This window comes from Tachyglossus aculeatus, chromosome X2 (genome assembly GCF_015852505.1).
Source record: "Tachyglossus aculeatus isolate mTacAcu1 chromosome X2, mTacAcu1.pri, whole genome shotgun sequence".
Classification (NCBI taxonomy): Eukaryota; Metazoa; Chordata; class Mammalia; order Monotremata; family Tachyglossidae; genus Tachyglossus; species Tachyglossus aculeatus.
Genome location: NC_052100.1, coordinates 25,422,465 through 25,440,651, shown reverse-complemented (window position 1 = coordinate 25,440,651; position 18,187 = coordinate 25,422,465). Strand labels below are relative to the sequence as shown.

General features: G+C 44.3%; 1 protein-coding gene across 1 annotated transcript; it reads right to left on the bottom strand.

The window, feature by feature from the left end:
* Positions 1-1,152: 1,152 nt before the first annotated feature.
* LOC119949262 (N-acetyllactosaminide beta-1,6-N-acetylglucosaminyl-transferase-like) lies at positions 1,153-16,750 on the bottom strand. The gene is made up of 3 exons (XM_038770877.1): positions 15,781-16,750; positions 7,722-7,814; positions 1,153-4,030 (listed from the first exon to the last, which is right to left on the bottom strand). Exons 1-3 carry the CDS (start codon positions 16,697-16,699, stop codon positions 3,840-3,842), a joined length of 1,203 nt encoding a protein of 400 aa, XP_038626805.1. The 5' UTR covers positions 16,700-16,750; the 3' UTR covers positions 1,153-3,839.
* Between the last annotated feature and the right edge of the window lie 1,437 nt (positions 16,751-18,187).

Genomic DNA, 18,187 nt, shown 5'->3' with positions numbered 1-18,187 from the left:
GCTGGGGTAGTTAGAAATGAATTGGGTTGGACACGGTCCCTGTCCCACAAGGCGATCACGGTCTAAGTGATCACAGAGAAGTTAAGTGACTCGCCCCAGGTCTCACTGCAAACCAGTGGCAGAGCCGGGATTAGAACCCAGGTCCTTCTGAATCCCAGGCCCGGGCTCTAGCCACTAAGCCATGCTGCTTCTCTGAGGAGGTCAAGCAGGAGGAGGAGGAGGGACACGTGATAATTTATTAGTGTTAATAAAATAGTTTGGGACATTTTTAAATTAAATTAATAATACTACAAATAATAATGGTATTTGTTAAGCACTTAATATGTGCCAAGCACTGTACTAAATGCTGGGATAGACACAAGGTAATCAGGTTGGACACAGTCCCTGTCCCATATGGGGCTCACAGCCTAAGGGGGAGGGAGAACAGGTACTGATGCCCCATTTTATAGATAAGAAGGTTAAGTAATTTGCTCATGGTCACACCACAGGCAAATGAGAGGGCTGAGATTAGAACCCAGATCTTTTGTCTGCTAGGTTTAGGAACTTTCCACTAGGCCACAAGTGGCAGAGCCTGTTTTCCAGCCTAGTACAGTTAAAAATGAAAGGAAAATAGTACTCGGTGAGTAAGAATAACTACCTATTTCATTCACAAGTATGGTACTGCATTTCACACTGTTTTAAGTATATTCATCCCTCCACCCCCGAAATTAAGGGAAAATGTGTAAACTAGCTACCAATTTCTAATGTTCTCAGCTGGGAGAATTTTCATTTTTGGTCCTTCATTCTTGGATTGTGGATCCTGTGAGGGACAGGGAGTACATCTGAACTGATAACCTCGTATCTACCCCAGAACATAGCACAGTGCTTTGACACATATTAAGCGTTTACCAATAAATCCCATTATAATGATCTTTTTAATGAATAATAATCCCTATCAAAAATCCAATTGCTGGATTTTCAGTTTCTCTGCAATAAATCTGTTGTGAGGGTGAAACCCTCTGTCAGCTTCTTTAAAGATTTATTTTCAGCTCCTCTTAAAACACATTTACTTTCCCTGTGGGAACCACTTTCTTGTTCATCTTCCCTCCTGGAAAGGGATTCAACCATCCAACAACCTCAGAAATTCACACAGCTCAGGAGGTGGAAAATATTATATTAATTTATTCCAAGAAAACAGAACACAGAACATCATTAACAAAGACATTTGCAGTACTTTCAGGGCAGGCTGCAGAATGGTCACGAATCAGCAGCTCTTCCCCTATCCACAGAAGGGTGTGCAAACCTCTAACTCAGCATGTAAACACGTAATATGTAGACACGTAAACATCTTCTAGACCTGAAAGGGTTCTCCCAACTGCTAGGGGAGAGCAGTCCAGTGGCTTTAGTCACTGATGGATTTACATTTTCTGCCCCTACGGGTGCTACTTCTTGGTTTGATGTGGTTCTGCCTAGTTGGCTATACTGCCTTGGTTTTTCGCTAGCAAGAAAACCTCTGCTTTTCCCTTCGTATGTGGTACAAATACCACTGATCAAATGAACACACTGAAGAAAAAGGTAAACATTTAGGAGAAAAAAGAAAATACTTGGAATTCCGGAAGATTAATGGGACAGATACTACAGCAGACTAGAAATGTACCATTATCATTTACACAACATTATCAAACTTTTCTGACTACATTCCACGCCGGAACTACCTCAGAATAGACTGCTGAGTAAATGTGTTTTAGCCCACCCAATTAGAAGGCTCTGGCTCAGGAAGTAAACTGAGCCAGCCCCTCAATATGTGACAACTCAAAGCACAGTAGCTAATTAGCCCCTGGCTAATTGTAGGTATTTTGCTTGTACCAAAGGGCTACTTCTTTTATGATCTCCTCAATCCTTGGCTGGATGTAAGTCTACCTCCATCACATTCCAGGACCTAGAACTGCAGGAGTGTCTTGAAATATTATCACACCAGGATTCCCCAGGGGAGTAATTCCAGATGCTGAGGTAATTGCCTTGGTTTCCAGTGTCTTTCAAGACCCCGCAACCATATTTTGACTTCCCAGTGCTGAAGTGCCTGCAGTCTACATAGCCAGTTACACCTGAACCCTTTGTAAGAGCCCCTTAACCCTGTTGGTTTGAATTGGTTTGGTCAGCAAGGAAACTGGGCCATCCCTGGGCTTGATGAAATGTGGAATGAAGGCATTTTAATAAGAGCCTTTCTGTTGACCTGCTCTCTCCTTGTTTCTTTCCAACTCGTGGTCTCTTCAGGGGGTCAGAGCAGCAGCGACACTGACACACTCCAACTACTATAGGCATGTTCTCAGCACCGAAGTTTCCACCTGTTAGGCAAACTTAAAACTTTACTGCATAACACATAAAACCACCTCTCCAAGTTCCCCTCACGACAGCATCGGAAGGGGCCACAGAACTGAGTTCTGAGGGCCTAGAAAACTAGTATTGTACTTAATTTAAAAAAAAACCACACACACACACACACACACACACACACACAAATCACATTTAAAACTGAACGGTCCTCACAAGCATTCAGAAACACTCATTTCGGTCCTGGCTGGAAGCATAGGGGCTAGTGGTGACAGTTGTGTTGATCCCATTTTTCGGAGTGGTTATTTTCCCCAGTGGAAATAACTTTCACACCTAAACCAATCAGGGGCGAAAACCCTCCAGCACCAAACATTCACAGGAATAGCACTGTGAAGAATGAGAAATAGCTGGGGGTTGGATTTGACTAGCCTCACTTCTGAGTACATCTGGGGGGTCCAAAAATCAGCTATTTTGCCTGATTCACATGTAATGTTTTGTCCTCTTCCAAACCCCAAAAGGCTGCTCCCACTGCCCTGCTGCCTTGCTCTAGGTTTTTCTTGACATTTCCAAAATGCACAAATACCCAGCATAATATTGAATGGGAGTTTGTGGATCCTTTTGCCAAAAGAAACTCATGGAATCTGATGCAAAAGGACCCCTCTAGGTCCAGGCAGATTCAACCATCAGATCTCCAAAACAACGAATGGAGATACCATACTCTCTCAATCTCACAGCTGCTATCAGGCAGACTTGTCACATCTCATCTCCCTTCCTGCAAGAAGTCTCCAGGGATGGTGGTGGGAATGGGGAAGAGGGGTTTAAAGAGAAAAGCCCGATAATGACAGTGGAGAGACTGCTCTCCCCTGTATTTCCCAAATGGCCCAGCTGTCCACGCCTGCTTCAAGGCAAAATTCAGTGCTTTTCCCAGAATGTTCCATGACTATTTTTCAGAATACAATGACTAAACAACCCAGAACACGTAATGCTCATTCTCAAAATCCACAGATACTCTTAAAGTTCACTAGCACAGATTTAGAGAGAAGATGGTGGAATGTCTAGAGTTCTATCTCCTCAGCTGCCCAATGTGGCTTAGAGGAAACAACGGAATTTGTAGATAGGTGGCTTTGAGCCTATAACCACATATTCACCTTTGTAACCATTCTGGTTTTCAAAAAAAATTCAAATTAGGAGAATTCTCCTATCCCCTAGTACACTGTGTGGAGAGGACTACAACAAGGGTTGACATACAACTGTGATGTAAGTATCTATGACAATATAGCCAGGCTAAACCTGGAGACAGAAGTAGCCATAGATGGACAAAGTACAAGTACAACAGAATATGCTTCACAATATAACCAGTGGATAATGGAAACTTTCAGTGCTGGAGGTGCAGACAACCTGTTAGGTGAGACGTGTAACAAAAGGCAATGTTTAGATAGAAAGGAGGGCTCTCTTCCAAAACAACAGCCATTGGCTATTCTGAATTTTTCTTTCTGCACCATTTCCCTTGAGTTGGGAGGAGCTGTGAATTAAAAGTGCCAGCTAATCTCTACTGGAGCCTCGCTTTGGTTCAGAGCTCTCTCTCGAAGTCTCAGTTCCAAGCATTCCAAAGTAAGCGGGTAGGACTTAAGCTCAAATTTGTTGGCAAACATGCTGGAGGAATCAAAAAGCCACTTTAAGTCACCAGTTCCGTAGATGCAAATGCCCCGTATGTAATGGCCTGCAAGAGAGAAAGAGGAAGAGAATCACAATCAAGACCCATTACATTCTCCAAACTGTAGGATCAAAACTCATTTTGTCAATCAAAATATAAATGTAGGGTCCCTACAATGGGTGCATTTCTTGGGTCATCTACATTCTTTAATATGTTTTAAAAATAAAGATAAAACAACGTATAAAATGCAGGAGTTCCGTTTGTTTTCAAAGCCAACTGATGCAAACTTGAAGAATCGGGGGGGAAAGGAAGAAAAATGTTGCAGTGATAAAATTTAAACTTTTCTCTTTCTAAATGCCAATTTTGTGGTTTATCAAACAAGTTCCTTCTCCTAGATTAGCCTAGTGGAAAGAGCACAGGTCTGGGACTCAGAGGACCTGGGTTCCAAACCCAAGTCTACCACATGCCTGCTGTGTGATTTTGGGCAAGGCACTTAACTTCTCTGGGTTTCAGTTTCCTCGATGGTAAAATGAGGATGAACTACCTGTTCTCCCTCCTACTCAGACTGACTGAAGGAGAGGGACCTATCTTATTTCCACCCCAGCCTTTACAACAGGGCTGGACACATAATAAGCTCTTAAATACCATTACTATTATTATTATTTAACAACTCCAATCTAGTTGTCAGAGATTAACAGTCCAATATGGTCCACTACTAGTCTGTGGCCGTAGATCAGAAAAGTACTGTGCCCTGCTAGCTGTGGTCCCACAGTGCAGTATTTTTTTTTTGGCTGGTTCCGCATTAGAGTGTAAGCTCTCTGTGGACAGGGAATATGCCTCTTTTTTTTCTTTCGCACTTTCCCAAGTGCTTAATACAGTGCACTGCACCAGCCGGAGCTCAGTAAATACTATTATTATCACTACCATTATTATTCATTCAATTGTATTTATTGAGCGCTTACTGTGTGCAGAGCACTGTACTATTATTATTGTTCTAACTGTAGTTGTTAAGTGTTTATTGTGCGTCAAGCGCTGGGGTAGATACAAGATAATCAGCTGTTCCACCTGAGGTTCGCAGTCTAAGTAGAAGGGAGAGCAGGGATTCAATTCCCATTTTACAGGTCAGGAAAACTAGGCACTGAGCAGTTAAGTGATTTCCTCAAGGTCACACAGCAACTGGCAGAGCTGGGATTAGAACCCAGGTCCTCTCACTTCCCAGCCCATGCTCTTTCCATTGAGCCATGCTACTCCTTCTCTAATACTACTATTAGTTTGCCTCCTCCTCTGGTATTGAGTCTCTAAATCCTTTGGGATTCCGCTTCCAAGATCTTGCAGTCTCTGGCTCTAGATTGACGATAATTATTCTGCAGAGCGGCAGACTAGGGTGTTTTTTGTACAACTTCAGTGCCTCCCATTCAGCTCTATTCAGCTTAGCTCAGCTCAGGCAGGGCAAGCGGTGTAGCACGATCTCAGGAATGCACTCCGCACTGCCTGACCCGACTACTGCACAAATCAGAGCCGCCCGCTCCCTGCCTGCTTCTACGAACAATTTTCCTCTGGAAAGTTGGCTTCCACAAGAAAAGGTGGATACCCTGGAGACTACTGCTCAGGTCATGAGGTGAGCAGAGAGGCAGAGCCGGGCAATAAATTTCCCTACGCCTGGTAGCGTATTGGAGAGCAAAATCACGCCATTTTTTAATGGTATTTGTTACTTACTATGTGCCAAACACTGTTCTGAGCACTGGGGTGGATACAAGTTAATTAGGTTGGACACCGTCCCTTTCCTGCATGGGGCTCACAGTCTAAGTAGGAGAGAGGCAAAGAGAACTGAGGCGTAGTAAGCTCCCCTTCTAGACTGTAAGCTCACTGTGGGCAGGGAATGTGTCTGTTATATTGTTGTATTGTACTCTTCCAAGAGCTTAGTACAGCGCTCTGCATACAGTAAGCGCTCAAGAAATGCAATTGTCTGACTCACTGACAGAGCAGTGAGGTGCAAGCATAACAAACTGGGGCAGAACAAAGCAGTCTTAATAATTGGATGATAATAATAATAATTGTGGTACTTCTTAAGCACTTACTGTGTGCCAAGCACTGTTCTAAGCACTAAGGTAGATACACTTTAATCAGGTTGGACACAGTCCCTGTCCCATATTGGGCCCATACTCTTAATTCCTATTTTTTTTTTTTACAGTTGAGAAAGCTGAGGCACAGAAAGTTAAGTGACTTGGCCAAGGTCACACAGCAAGCAATTGGCAGAGTCAGGATTAGAACCCAGGTCCTTCTGACTCCCAGGCTTGATCCATTACACCATGCTGCTTCTCAGTAACAGCGTGGTCTAGTGGAAAGAGCATGGGCTTGAGAGTCCGAAGGACCTGGGTTCTAATCCTGACTCTGCCAATTGCTTGCTGTGTGACCTTGGCCAAGTCACAACTTTCTGTACCTCAGTTTTCTCAACTGTAAAATGGGGATTAGATACCTGCTCTCTCTCCTGCTTAGACTGTGGGCCCCCATGTGGAACAGGGACTGTGTCCAACCTAATTAACTTGTACCTAAACCAGCCATTAGAACAGTGTTTGACACACAGTAAGTGCTTAACGAAAATTATTTTAAAAAATACAGCTTGATTCTGAGCCACCTAAAACATAGTGCTTCTTCCAGTTGATACACAGGCCTTCAGGGGCCCCAGAGAGATGTCTGGAGCCCAGTTTCTGATTTGGCAGTGGATCTGGGTTAGAAAATGGTACACTGCAACTTCGGATTATGAGGAGGGAGGTGAACTTAAATAGTCTCCACAATCTGAAGTTGCAGGGTAAAATTTTCTAACCCAGAAAATGGTACCCTGCAACTTCAGATTGTGAAGGGGGAGGTGAACTAAAATAGTCTCCTCTAGCTCAGAGATCAGAGGTATAAGAGACTAGATAAACATCTCTTTCCCCTCTCCTGTCCCTTCTCTCTTGTCCCTCTCCAGGGTCAGAAAGGGGATTTGGTGTTCCTTGCAATACTGCAGCCTCAGTCTCCAGAGGAGGCAGGTTTTAAATAAGTTTCATTCTGGGGCTTTAAAATTCCCACATCGAGGACTAATTATAACTATAAATACTGCCATTGCTACTACTAATAATCTTCAAATATATCCACACCCAAGGCAAGAGCAATTTGTAATAGGCAGTTGGAATATAATCTTACCTATTTCATTGCATATCAGCCTCCTAAGGCAGGTTGGTCTCTCTGACGTGATGGTTTCTGCCTTTTTTCTCTGCTACTAATGGACCACACTATCCCTACCCTCAGAGAAACCCTCCTCTCTAAAAGACACAAATTCACCAATTCCATTGCCTTCTGTCCTCTTGATAACGATGTATCAGGTAGCTAAAGACTTTCCAAATTTTCAATAATTGCAAACATTCTGAAAGTGCAACCTGCTTATAAATGCCCAATTACCTAAGTGGCCCATCCACAAGGAGCTGGACATACCAGTCCTGTGAAGAGTTTAAACACTTATGCAATTTTTTTTAAAAAAACATTTATAAGATAGCACTGATCATCCAGGACCTCAAAGATTTTCACAAATTCTGAAACTGAGAATTGATGTATCTACAGTCACTGGCATGTACCCAGATCTTTCTGACCCCTGTGAATGCAGTTCCCACCCAGGCCTTCCAAAATATACCACTTTATGCCAAATACATCAATCTGTGGGATATCCTCGGTTTCATTTTATGACGAGGGAAATACATAGCGAAACAAATATTTGCATTACCGTGACAGCCTCCATGCTGCTGCTCCATATCATTCCATTTTATCGCTCGCAGATTCCCTTCCCAGGATGCATTTGGCATGGATCCCGGGACACCTGCCATTTTGAAGAAGGAGACAGACAATAATGAAACAGGCAGGAGTTGAAGATCATGAAAGGATTCTTTCGCCCTTCGTTGAACTTCGCTTATTCATTTTCATTATCTGTCATGATCTGTATCATCCATCAGGAGAGATGTCAGATAGTAAAATGGACTCAGAATGATTTGTGCAGTCACTGGTCTATAGTCTAGATCCTGGAATGGAATGAAATTGCCAGTCTGTTCCAACTTGGTCTAGGAAAATTTGGAGCCCCACTCAATCCCTTAAAAAAAAAGGACTGAAATAGGCTTAGGTATATTAAACCAGGGCTGGGCATAGCCCCCTCTATCTGTCTCCTCCATTAGGTTGTAAGCTCCTTGAGGGCAGGGATCATGTCTAACAACTCTATTATACTCTCTTAAGTGCTTAGTACTGTGATCTACACTCAGTAAGTGCTCAGTACATACTATGGATTAAGTGGGCTACTTCTAACAGCCCCTAATGTACCTCCACAACCTCCTCAAATCAAACCTGGCTTGGGATTCCTTCTAAGTAAGAAGGGAAATAACCAAAAGCTTTTTTTAAGACAGTGGACATTGCAATGTGAACCTTGAGTACCATGTGGGCCGATAAGCTCTCTTAGAGAGTGCATAGCGAAAAGTATAAGGTAACCAAAACGAATTCTGAGGGATAGCCACAGTTTGAGAATGAGATGCAGAAGCATCAGTGAATGAGATAGAAAAGGGATGGTCAGAGAGATAGGACAACCGCAGGCAAGCAGCAGTGTGCAGTGGCACAAGCAGCGTGGCTTAGTGGAAAGAGAACGGGCTTGGGAGTCAGAGGACATGGGTTCTAATCGCAGCTCTACCATGTGTCTGCTGTGAGACCTTGGGCAAGCCGCTTAACTTCTCTGGGCATCAGTTACTTCATCCGTAAAATGGGGATTAAGATTGTGAACCCCACGTGGGACAATCTGATTTACCTTGTATCTACCCCAGCACTTGGCACATAGTAAGTGCATAACAAATACCATCATCATGATTATTATTATTATGCATGCCCTTGAATCCAAGGTTGGATAGTGCTTCTAGAAGGAAGAACTTTTCAACAGTTTTAAAGCAGCCAAGTGGTCAAAGGGCGGGGTCAGGATAGACTAGAGCTAATAATGATTATCGTAATAAGAATAATAATACAAATTGTGGTATTTGTTAAGCACTAATTATATGCCAAGAACTGTACTAAGCACTGGGGTAGCCCCACACGGAACTCATCATCTAAGTAGGAGGGCGAACAGGTATTGAATCCCCATTTTGCATAGGAGGGAACTGAGGCACAAAGAAGCTAAGTGACTTGCACAAGGTCACACAGCAGGTAAGTGGCAGAGCCAGGATTAGAACCCAGGCCCATGCCCTTTCCACTAGGCAACACTGCTTCTCAGCCCATTATACCTAGCAAGGACCAGACAGACAAGATGGGGAACATTGATAAATGTAGTTTCAGTGGGGTGAAATGGGAGAAAACCAAATTGGATCGGAACAGGAATAAAGTTTGAGGGGAAGACATAATGATAATAATAATGCTTTTGGTTTATCCCTTCTTAGTACAGTGCCCTGTATCGGGTAAGCATTCATGATATAGTATTGGTGGAACAAAGAGGGTGGGAGCAAGGGATTTTAAAACGCGATGAAGTAGAAAGTAGATTTTGAGAGTAGTCCTTTTGAGAAATAGCTGGGAGGGAGAACACAGGAGAGTGTTTGAGGGGGAGAGTGGGGGACTTAAAGTTCACACCCGAAGGTTTCTATTTTATCCACCTTCTCATCGCACTTTGTCCTTATCTCTCCCACTCCCTCTCCCTTGCCCTTCTTCCTGCCTAAAACCTCTGCCCCCTCTCATTTTGCCCAACCACTGCAATCCCCATCTTCAAAGCCCTCCAGAAATCACATCTCCTCCAGGTAACTTTCACCAATTAAATTCCCTCATCCCAGGTTTGCTATTCCCCCCCCCCCCCAAAAAAAAACTTCAAGCTTTTATGCAGCCAACCCTAGGACTTTATGAAGGCAGCAATTTACGTCCCCATTTTACAATTATTCATGTTTTCATACTCTAGCCAGTTGTATCTCTCCATCTTCTCCGAGTTCCCTCTATTTGTGAATAATTTATGTCTATCTTTCTCCTCCTTTAAACTGTAAAAATAATAACTGTGGCATTGTTAAGTGTTACTATGTGCCCAGCACTGTATTAAGCACTGGAATAGATGCAAGATAATCTGGTCAGACACAGAGACCTTGTCTTTTTCTTCTATTGCCCTCCCTCAAGTACTTGATAACAGTGCTCTGCACATAGCAGGTGCTCAATAAATACCATTAATCATGAGAATGGTGAAGAGGATAGCAAGGGGAAAATGGCATACAAAAGACACAGATGAGGATTCCCAGTTACTAGAGAGCAGTGAGAATGGGCAGTAGAGGGAAAAATGTAGTCACCTGTCATTATGCCCTATAAAACCAACAGAATTTCATGGCATTGAATATGTGACTTGAATGAAGAGATGAGCTGAGGATAATTCCAAGGGTATGGGCTTGGGAGAGAGGGAGGATGATAGTCTACAGTGATAGGAAAGCTAGGAAATACTATTGCATGGGGAAAACTTTGAAATGATGATAGCAGTGACAGACTCTAGAAAATGATGAGACCAGGAAATGTCATGGGAAATAAAATGAAAACCTGACAGTTCCCCAAATGCCATGTACAGTTCTCTCTTTATGGTACACTCAGTGCCTACACACGCACAACTTTGAATGAATAAAAGTGTTGTGGTCTAGGGGTTGCTGTCAGTATCATTAGAGGTGTGGATGGACAGAAGTGGAGGTGAGACAGTTTGTCATCAGGGGAACAGTGAGCCATTCTTCAAGAAGGAAGTGGGCGGGATAAGGAGAGGGAAAAGGGGGAAGAGGCACGAAGTACTTTGTTTCTTGGGGATTTTTCCCTGCAGAGGCACTGCCTGAAGGAAAAGCTGTAGAAACAATCTTTGTCAGATCTGTGCTTCCTCCCTCTGGAGAATAAGTTTCCTGAGAGAAAGTACCAGATATGTTTTTAGTTTCTGTGCAGAATCTTGAGCAGTGTTAAATGTTAGATGCAGCACAGCCTATTGGAAAGGACACAGGACTGGGAGTCAAGACCAGCTTTCCAATCCTGGCTCTGCTAGTTGCCTGCTGTGTGATGCTGGGCAAGTCACTTAACTTCCCTGTGCTTCAGTTTCTTCACTTCTAAAATGGTGATTAAATTCCTGTTCTGCCTCCCCCTCACATTGTGTGCCTTGTATGGGACAGCAACTGATCTGATTGCATGGTCCCTACCCCTGGGTTTTGTAATCAATGGTACTTCCTGAATGCTTACTGTGTACAGTGCACTGTACTAAGCACTTGGGAGAGTACCATACAACAAAATTGTTGTACAGAGTAAGCACTTTATCAATACCACAGTTTTTATCATCACTATTATAGTGATGAGGCTAACTTTAGTGATAGTTTCATCAATCGTATTTTAGACTAAGATAGTTTCTTAGTCCTTCTAGACTGTGAGCCCATTGTTGGGTAGGGATTGTCTCTATCTGTTGCCAAATTGTACTTTCCAAGCGCTTGGTACAGTGCTCTGCACACAGTAAGTGCTCAATGAATACAACTGAATGAATGAAAGATGAATTTTTGCTTTTCATTGAAAAGCAGTGAGTCCTGCTAGGAGCATTCTAGATCTGTTATCTATCAAATGGCTGGTAGATGAGAGCTCTGGGCCTCCTTCCTCCATTCCACTGTTCACTTCTCGGGAAAACCGACTTCTATATTTCCTATGAAAACAGTGCGACTCTGGGAATCAGGAGTCCCAGATTCCAATCCCAGCTCTGCCACTTGCCTGCTACATGACTTAGTGTCAGTTACTTAACTTCTCAGTGCCCCAATTTCCTCATCTACAAAATGAGGATAAAATACCTATTCTCCCTCCTTCTTAGATTGTGAACCACAGTTAGGATAGGGACTGTTTCCAATCTGTCCATCTTGTTTCTACCCCAGTGCTTGGCACCTAGATTAATGCTAAATGAATACCACCATTATTATTATGAAGGGCAGAAACTCTTCAAATCTGGATAGGATGCTGGTGGCCAGCGATGTTTAATCACCTGGTTGCAAGTTGGTCTTGAATCCGTCTTTTTTTGTCCACCCTACGCTTCAATGACGAACAAAACTGTTAGGGTATTTCTCAAGCTGCATTGTGACCCAATGGATCATTCGAAATCAAGGCTGAACTTATTTTAATCCTAAAAATGAACCTGACTTTGGAAACAGTCTCCATGGAGTCTCCCTCTTGCCTCCTCACTTCTTGAGTGCAGCTTCACGTTTCTGTTACCAGTCAGTCACCCAACTCTGCCTGCTGGGACGGCTGACGAGGTGGCTTTTCGACGTGCTTGACATTGAGAGGAAAAAGGCAAAAAGGGGAAGTAACTAGGGTAGGATCCAGCAGTGGGGAGTGGGAGAAGCAGAGAGGACAGGCAGTCCAAGCTCCCAACTTTTCTCCCGGTACAGCCTGCAAGAGCAGAATTCCTCTTCCACAGCAAAATAAACACTAATAATTGTGATATTTGTTAAGTGCTTACTATGTGCCAAGCGCCGGGATAGACACAGCTCCTGTCCCACATGGGGTTCACATTCTAAAGTGGAGGGAGAAGAGGTATTTGAGGAAACAGAGGCACAGAATAGATAAGTGAAGACCCCAAATTCCCTCAGCAGGCAAGTGGCAGAGCCGGGATTCCCAGGTCTCCTAACTTGCACTCCTGGACTCTTTCCACTAAAGCACACTGCTTCTCATGCTTTAATCCCACTGGTTCCTTGTTCTTCCTGACTGGCATTCCTGTTTTTTCTCCCCACCGGCATCCCCATCCCGCCAGCAGGTTAACCTGTCTTACCGGCTTTCCTCCCTCTTCTAACCACTTCTTCCCAGCATTCTCTTATCTCTTCTCATCCTCACTCCAGAATTTGCCTTCAGGATTGCTCGAGATAAAAACCGTATATGACTCATTTCCTGCTAGGGTTTGTTGAGTGTACCATCGTCTGATCTAGTCCCTGATGAGATGACCGCTGACAGCTCATGGTTTGGTAAGGCAACTCCCCCACTGTCAGCCCACTTCTCAGTCCCTGACTTCCCTGGACATTCTGAGAAGTCAAGAACAGCCCGTGTCTTGGTATACTGCTTTTCCAAGGTCCAAAATACCAAAAGCCTCTCTTCAGATTTCGAAGAAAACTTCATATAGTCCTCAAGAGAAGTAGTGTGGCCTACCGGATAGAGAACAGGCCTGGGAGTAGGAAGGACTTTGGGCAAGTCACTTAACTTCTCTATGCCTCAGTTACCTCATCTGTAAAATGGGGCTTAATCAATCAATCAATCGTATTTATTGAGCGCTTACTATGTGCAGAGCACTGTACTAAGTGCTTGGGAAGTACAAATTGGCAACACATAGAGACAGTCCCTACCCAACAGTGGGCTCACAGTCTAAAAGGGGGAGACAGAGAACAGAACCAAACATACCAACAAAACAAAATAAATAGGATAGAAATGTACAAGTAAAATAAATAAATAAATAAATAAATAGAGTAATAAATATGTACAACCATATATACATATATACAGGTGCTGTGGGGAAGGGAAGGAGGTAAGATGGGGGGATGGAGAGGGGGACGAGGGGGAGAGGAGGGAAGGGGCTCAGTCTGGGAAGGCCTCCTGGAGGAGGTGAGCTCTCAGCAGGGCCTTGAAGGGAGGAAGAGAGCTAGCTTGGCGGAGGGGCACAGGGAGGGCATTCCAGGCCCGGGGGATGACGTGGGCCGGGGGTCGACGGCGGGACAGGCGAGAACGAGGTACAGTGAGGAGATTAGCGGTGGAGGAGCGGAGGTTGCGGGCTGGGCAGTAGAAGGAGAGAAGGGAGGTGAGGTAGGAGGGGGCGAGGTGATGGAGAGCCTTGAAGCCCAGGGTGAGGAGTTTCTGCCTGATGTGCAGATTGATTGGTAGCCACTGGAGATTTTTGAGGAGGGGAGTAATATGCCCAGAGCGTTTCTGGACAAAGATAATCCGGGCAGCAGCATGAAGTATGGATTGAAGTGGAGAGAGACACGAGGATGGGAGATCAGAGAGAAGGCTGGTGCAGTAGTCCAGACGGGATAGGATGAGAGCTTGAATGAGCAGGGTAGCAGTTTGGATGGAGAGGAAAGGGCGGATCTTGGCAATGTTGCGGAGCTGAGACTGGCAGGTTTTGGTGACGGCTTGGATGTGAGCCCCCCATGGGACAACCTGATCACCTTGTAACCTCCCCAGCGCTTAGAACAGTGCTTTGCACGTAGTAAGCACTTAATAAAAGCCATTATTATTATTATTATTAAGGATGTGAATTCTAATCCTGATTCTGCCACTTATCTGCTGTATAATCCTGGACAAGTCACTTAACTTCTCTGGGCCTCAGCTACCTCATTTGTAAAATGGGGATTAATACTGTGAGCCCTATGCATGGACTGTGTCCAACCTGATTAACTTGTATCTACCCCAATGCTCAGTACAGTGCCCGGTACGTAGTAAGTGCTAATGGTAAAAAATACCATTTTTTTTTTTTAAAGTGTCACTGTGATACTGAACATGGAAGCAGGAGGAACTGTTGTTTATAAACTATGACAGTAATGTACGTTTAAATCACTCAATCCTGCTCGCAAAGAGAGGCTTCCACATCAGTGCAAGTACAGTGAGTGGTGGATAAAGGTGTGTTGGCACGGCAACTCCCAGGAACAGAGAAGCAATGAGTCACGCAGGTTACTACAGGTTATCCCTAGGAAGAGGCGGAGACTTTCCAAAACACATGCCATCACATACACTGGAGTTCCAGGATTTGGAAAAATGACTAGTGCCATTATGAAGGTAAGTTAGTCTGCTTTTTCCTTGTTTGTAGAGTTGCTGGTAGCAACTGGAGCCCAGGGTCGAATCACTTATAATCAAATGAAAAGTCTCTAACCTATATAGAAACAAATTCTGCCAACCAAGGATTTCAAAAACGGAAGATTCTTGCCATTTGATTATCCACTGCCTTGAACTGAGATGGGACTAAAAGTCACTTAGCATTTTGGGGTTTCAAATAGCTGCTAGTGGACTCCGCTATACTCCAAGCTCTGCCACTGGCCTGCCGTGTGAATTTGGATGTCACTAAATCTCTCTGGGTCTGTTTCCTCATCTTAACAAATCAGGATAGGATATCTGTTTTCTGTACTTCTTAGACTGTGATCCTTGTGTGGGACAGGGATTGTATGTCTGCCTTTATTCACCCCAGCGGGTTAGGCAGCTTTTAAATGTTTAAAAATATAAATCATAAAATCCACGTTATTATTACTAACCCCATTCGAACTGCAAAATATCAGACTACATTTATCACCCACAGCCCGAGGTTTGGGTTACAGCTACCAACTTTTGTAATGGACAGCCTTAAACTGAGTTTTCAATATGGAAAGAGTAGTGAAACAATATTTAGTCACAGCCTTTTTTCTGATTTTTGAATATAAGAAGCCACCTAATGGATATGCTTCTTACAAATATTTGGATATATTTCTCCGGCCGCTAAAGTTGAAGAACAACTTAAAATCTTAATGAAAACCATATTTTCTACAAGAATCAAGACTGAGACTTTCAGTCTCTAGTCTACTAATGCATTTGTCCCCCTCCCCGTCACCCCCCCCCCCCCACACACACAGTCACACAAGTGTGTTGCTTATTTGCTCATATTTGTACATTCAAATCCATCATGTACTTTGAGAGGGTATTTTCAGGGTTTTTCCACAAACTTATTTTCTTTGAGCGTTCTGAAAATTATTTTCACTGTCTACCAATGTAACTAGTGTGGCAGAGAAGCACAGAAACAGAACTGGCCTAGCTGAGAAATAAAAAAAGAAGGTCGTACAAACCCGGAATCCTGTTGAGGGTCACCCAGAAATGCTCATCTGGGCTATAGGTGTCCTTGGACCACAGAAGCAAGTCAATGGCCCGGGGGTCTTGGAGAACAAAGTTGGTAAACTCTCTCGTGACAGCCACGTAGGCGGAGCCGAAGTAGATGGTCATGCTGTGCGGAGGGGACGTTTTCAAAAGCTGGGTCTTCAGCATAAAAGACATCTCACTGCTTATATGCTCCCTGTGAACATATCTGGTCCGTCCCACAGCGTGGGCAGGAGGCAGCACCCCTGGGGTGATGTTCTTGCCCTTAAACCCTTTCAGATGTTGAATGATCTCCCTGTTGGTCTTCAGGGGGAAATCTTGCCCACAGGTGTTGATGAGGTACTTCCACTGTGTCTCGGAGGCAACGAGGTCCCTCATGCAGTTCAAATCGGCCTGCAGCCGGGATATTCCGGCGTACACAACTGACTCCAGCTTGGAGGCCAGGAAGGCATTGGGGAAGCAGTCCAGTAATTTCTCCACAGCAGTTTTAAACTCGACCGGGGCCTTCCCGTCGACATGAACACAGTACACGTTCTGGGGCATATAAATGGCCCTGAAGAGTCTCTCGAAGGTCTCAAAGTCCTTGTGGATGGCCATCATGTAAGCCAGGGGAAATGCAGCTTCTTCTTCGGACAGAGGCTTGGTTATATAGTGATTTTTAATTAGATATTCTTTGCAAGAGACTCGTCCAAATGGTGATTTTAATATCATTTCCCACAGCGAATCTCTTTTTCCGACCAAGGCTTCATTACAGGCTTGGGCTAAGATATAGTGTTCACGAGAGATATTCAGCCTTTGGTAACTTCCCAGGTGTAATTGGCCGGTGTACAGTATCACAAAAATGACAACACTCAACAGAGTAATAGCAAAGAGGTACTTCCAAGAGATCATTATTTTACTTCCTTCAAAACAAATCCTCCTTCAGCTACTGAAATCATCAAGGCTCCCAACTTACTTCATCAGATCTTGGACTATTCCAGATTTTCAGATGTCTTCTTTTCCAGAGTCCAGGGAAGAAGGCCTACAGTTCAGTCGGTCGATTTCCGAATCTGTTTACCTTCTGTCCCCTCCTTTAGGATTCGACAGCAATGCTTGTCTCTCAAGGTCGTCCACCCGCTGTGAATTCAGCTCTCCTTTTCATCTGAATCCCTCCTCCTCCTAGCAGGTGCTTCAGCCCAGCCCTCTATTAGTTGTCTATTTGCATAAGAAAAGCATGTGGTTTATCCTAGTAAATTACATTATGAAAACATATGATTGGATCTATTTACCAAGAGCTTTGTTTCTCTTGCTTCACACTACCTCCTACCCTGTCACTGCATATTTATTCTGTGCTCTCTCTTTCAACCTCTCTTTCCCTCCCTCCCTCTCTCTCCTCCCCGCCCACTTGCACACAAACAGCTCTCATCTCGTTCGCTGCTGAACAGCTTTGGAAAAAATGGTTTTGCTCATTCTTCTTCTGCTTATTAGCTCCTGGCTAGGAGTCTTTCTCTGGGAGTCTGAGGAAGTGAAACTTGGGCTAAAAGCTCTAGTCTTCTGTCTCTTTTCCCTGGGTACGTTCACAGACGACAAAAACCAGGCTCCATCTGATTCCCGAGTCCGCGGAATCTAAGCTAGGTCAACCTGGGGTGAGACTCAACGGTTTCACTCCTACTCCGGGGCCTAGTTCTAGGTCACTTGACCAATGCAGGCCTGCCCATCTTTCAAAACGGCCAGTTTGGTCAACTCCAAGTTCCCTTTGTTGTCTAGGAACATTCCACAAGCCCCCGATCATTCGGCCAAAGCTGGACGTATCAGCAGGGGAGGGACCTGGGAGAGATTAATCATACCTCCAGACATTTTGAACTCAAACCAAGAACCTTAATCCATTAGCCAAGGAGGAACCGGGGAAAGCTAAACCCAACTGCATGCTGCCTCTCCACTAATGTCCTAGGTTTCTGATATACTTACAAACTTCCAAAGACAAAGTTCAGAACAGGGGGTACTCACAAATGGCTCAGCCAGCAGGAGAAAGAAGTCCCAAGCCCCAAGCTCCTCTCTGCTCTGCTCTGCTCTGCTGCCTCCTGATTGGTGTCATTCCCAGAAGGTTCCCGAACACTATAGGCCACTGGGAGACGGAGTTTCCTGGCAACAGAGCTGCAGGGGTAAGTTTTTCTACTTCCCCCTCAGACCTTTTCACCTCTGTTCCGCCTACCATTGGGGCCCAACCATTTCTACAACCAGGCTCTGCCAACCCCTAGCCACGGGGCTGACAAATCATCTCCTGTGTTCCTTCAGAGTTGATTTCCCCTCCTGTCTCCCGCACCCACCTCTTACTCACTGCAATGGTATCTCTCTTATGTGTTATTTTTTTTGAGAGAGAGATAGTGCATTGGGCCATCC

What these genes read in the sequence shown, in the direction of transcription:
- LOC119949262 (XM_038770877.1), bottom strand. Translation starts at nt 16,699, where the DNA reads ATGATCTCTTGGAAGTACCTCTTTGCTATTACTCTGTTGAGTGTTGTC. An exon ending in GACCCTCAACAGGATTCCGG is followed by an intron (nt 7,815 to 15,780) that starts GTTTGTACGACC and finishes TCAAAATGGCAG; the next exon opens with GTGTCCCGGGATCCATGCCA. An exon ending in GCAGCATGGAGGCTGTCACG is followed by an intron (nt 4,031 to 7,721) that starts GTAATGCAAATA and finishes TCTCTCTTGCAG; the next exon opens with GCCATTACATACGGGGCATT.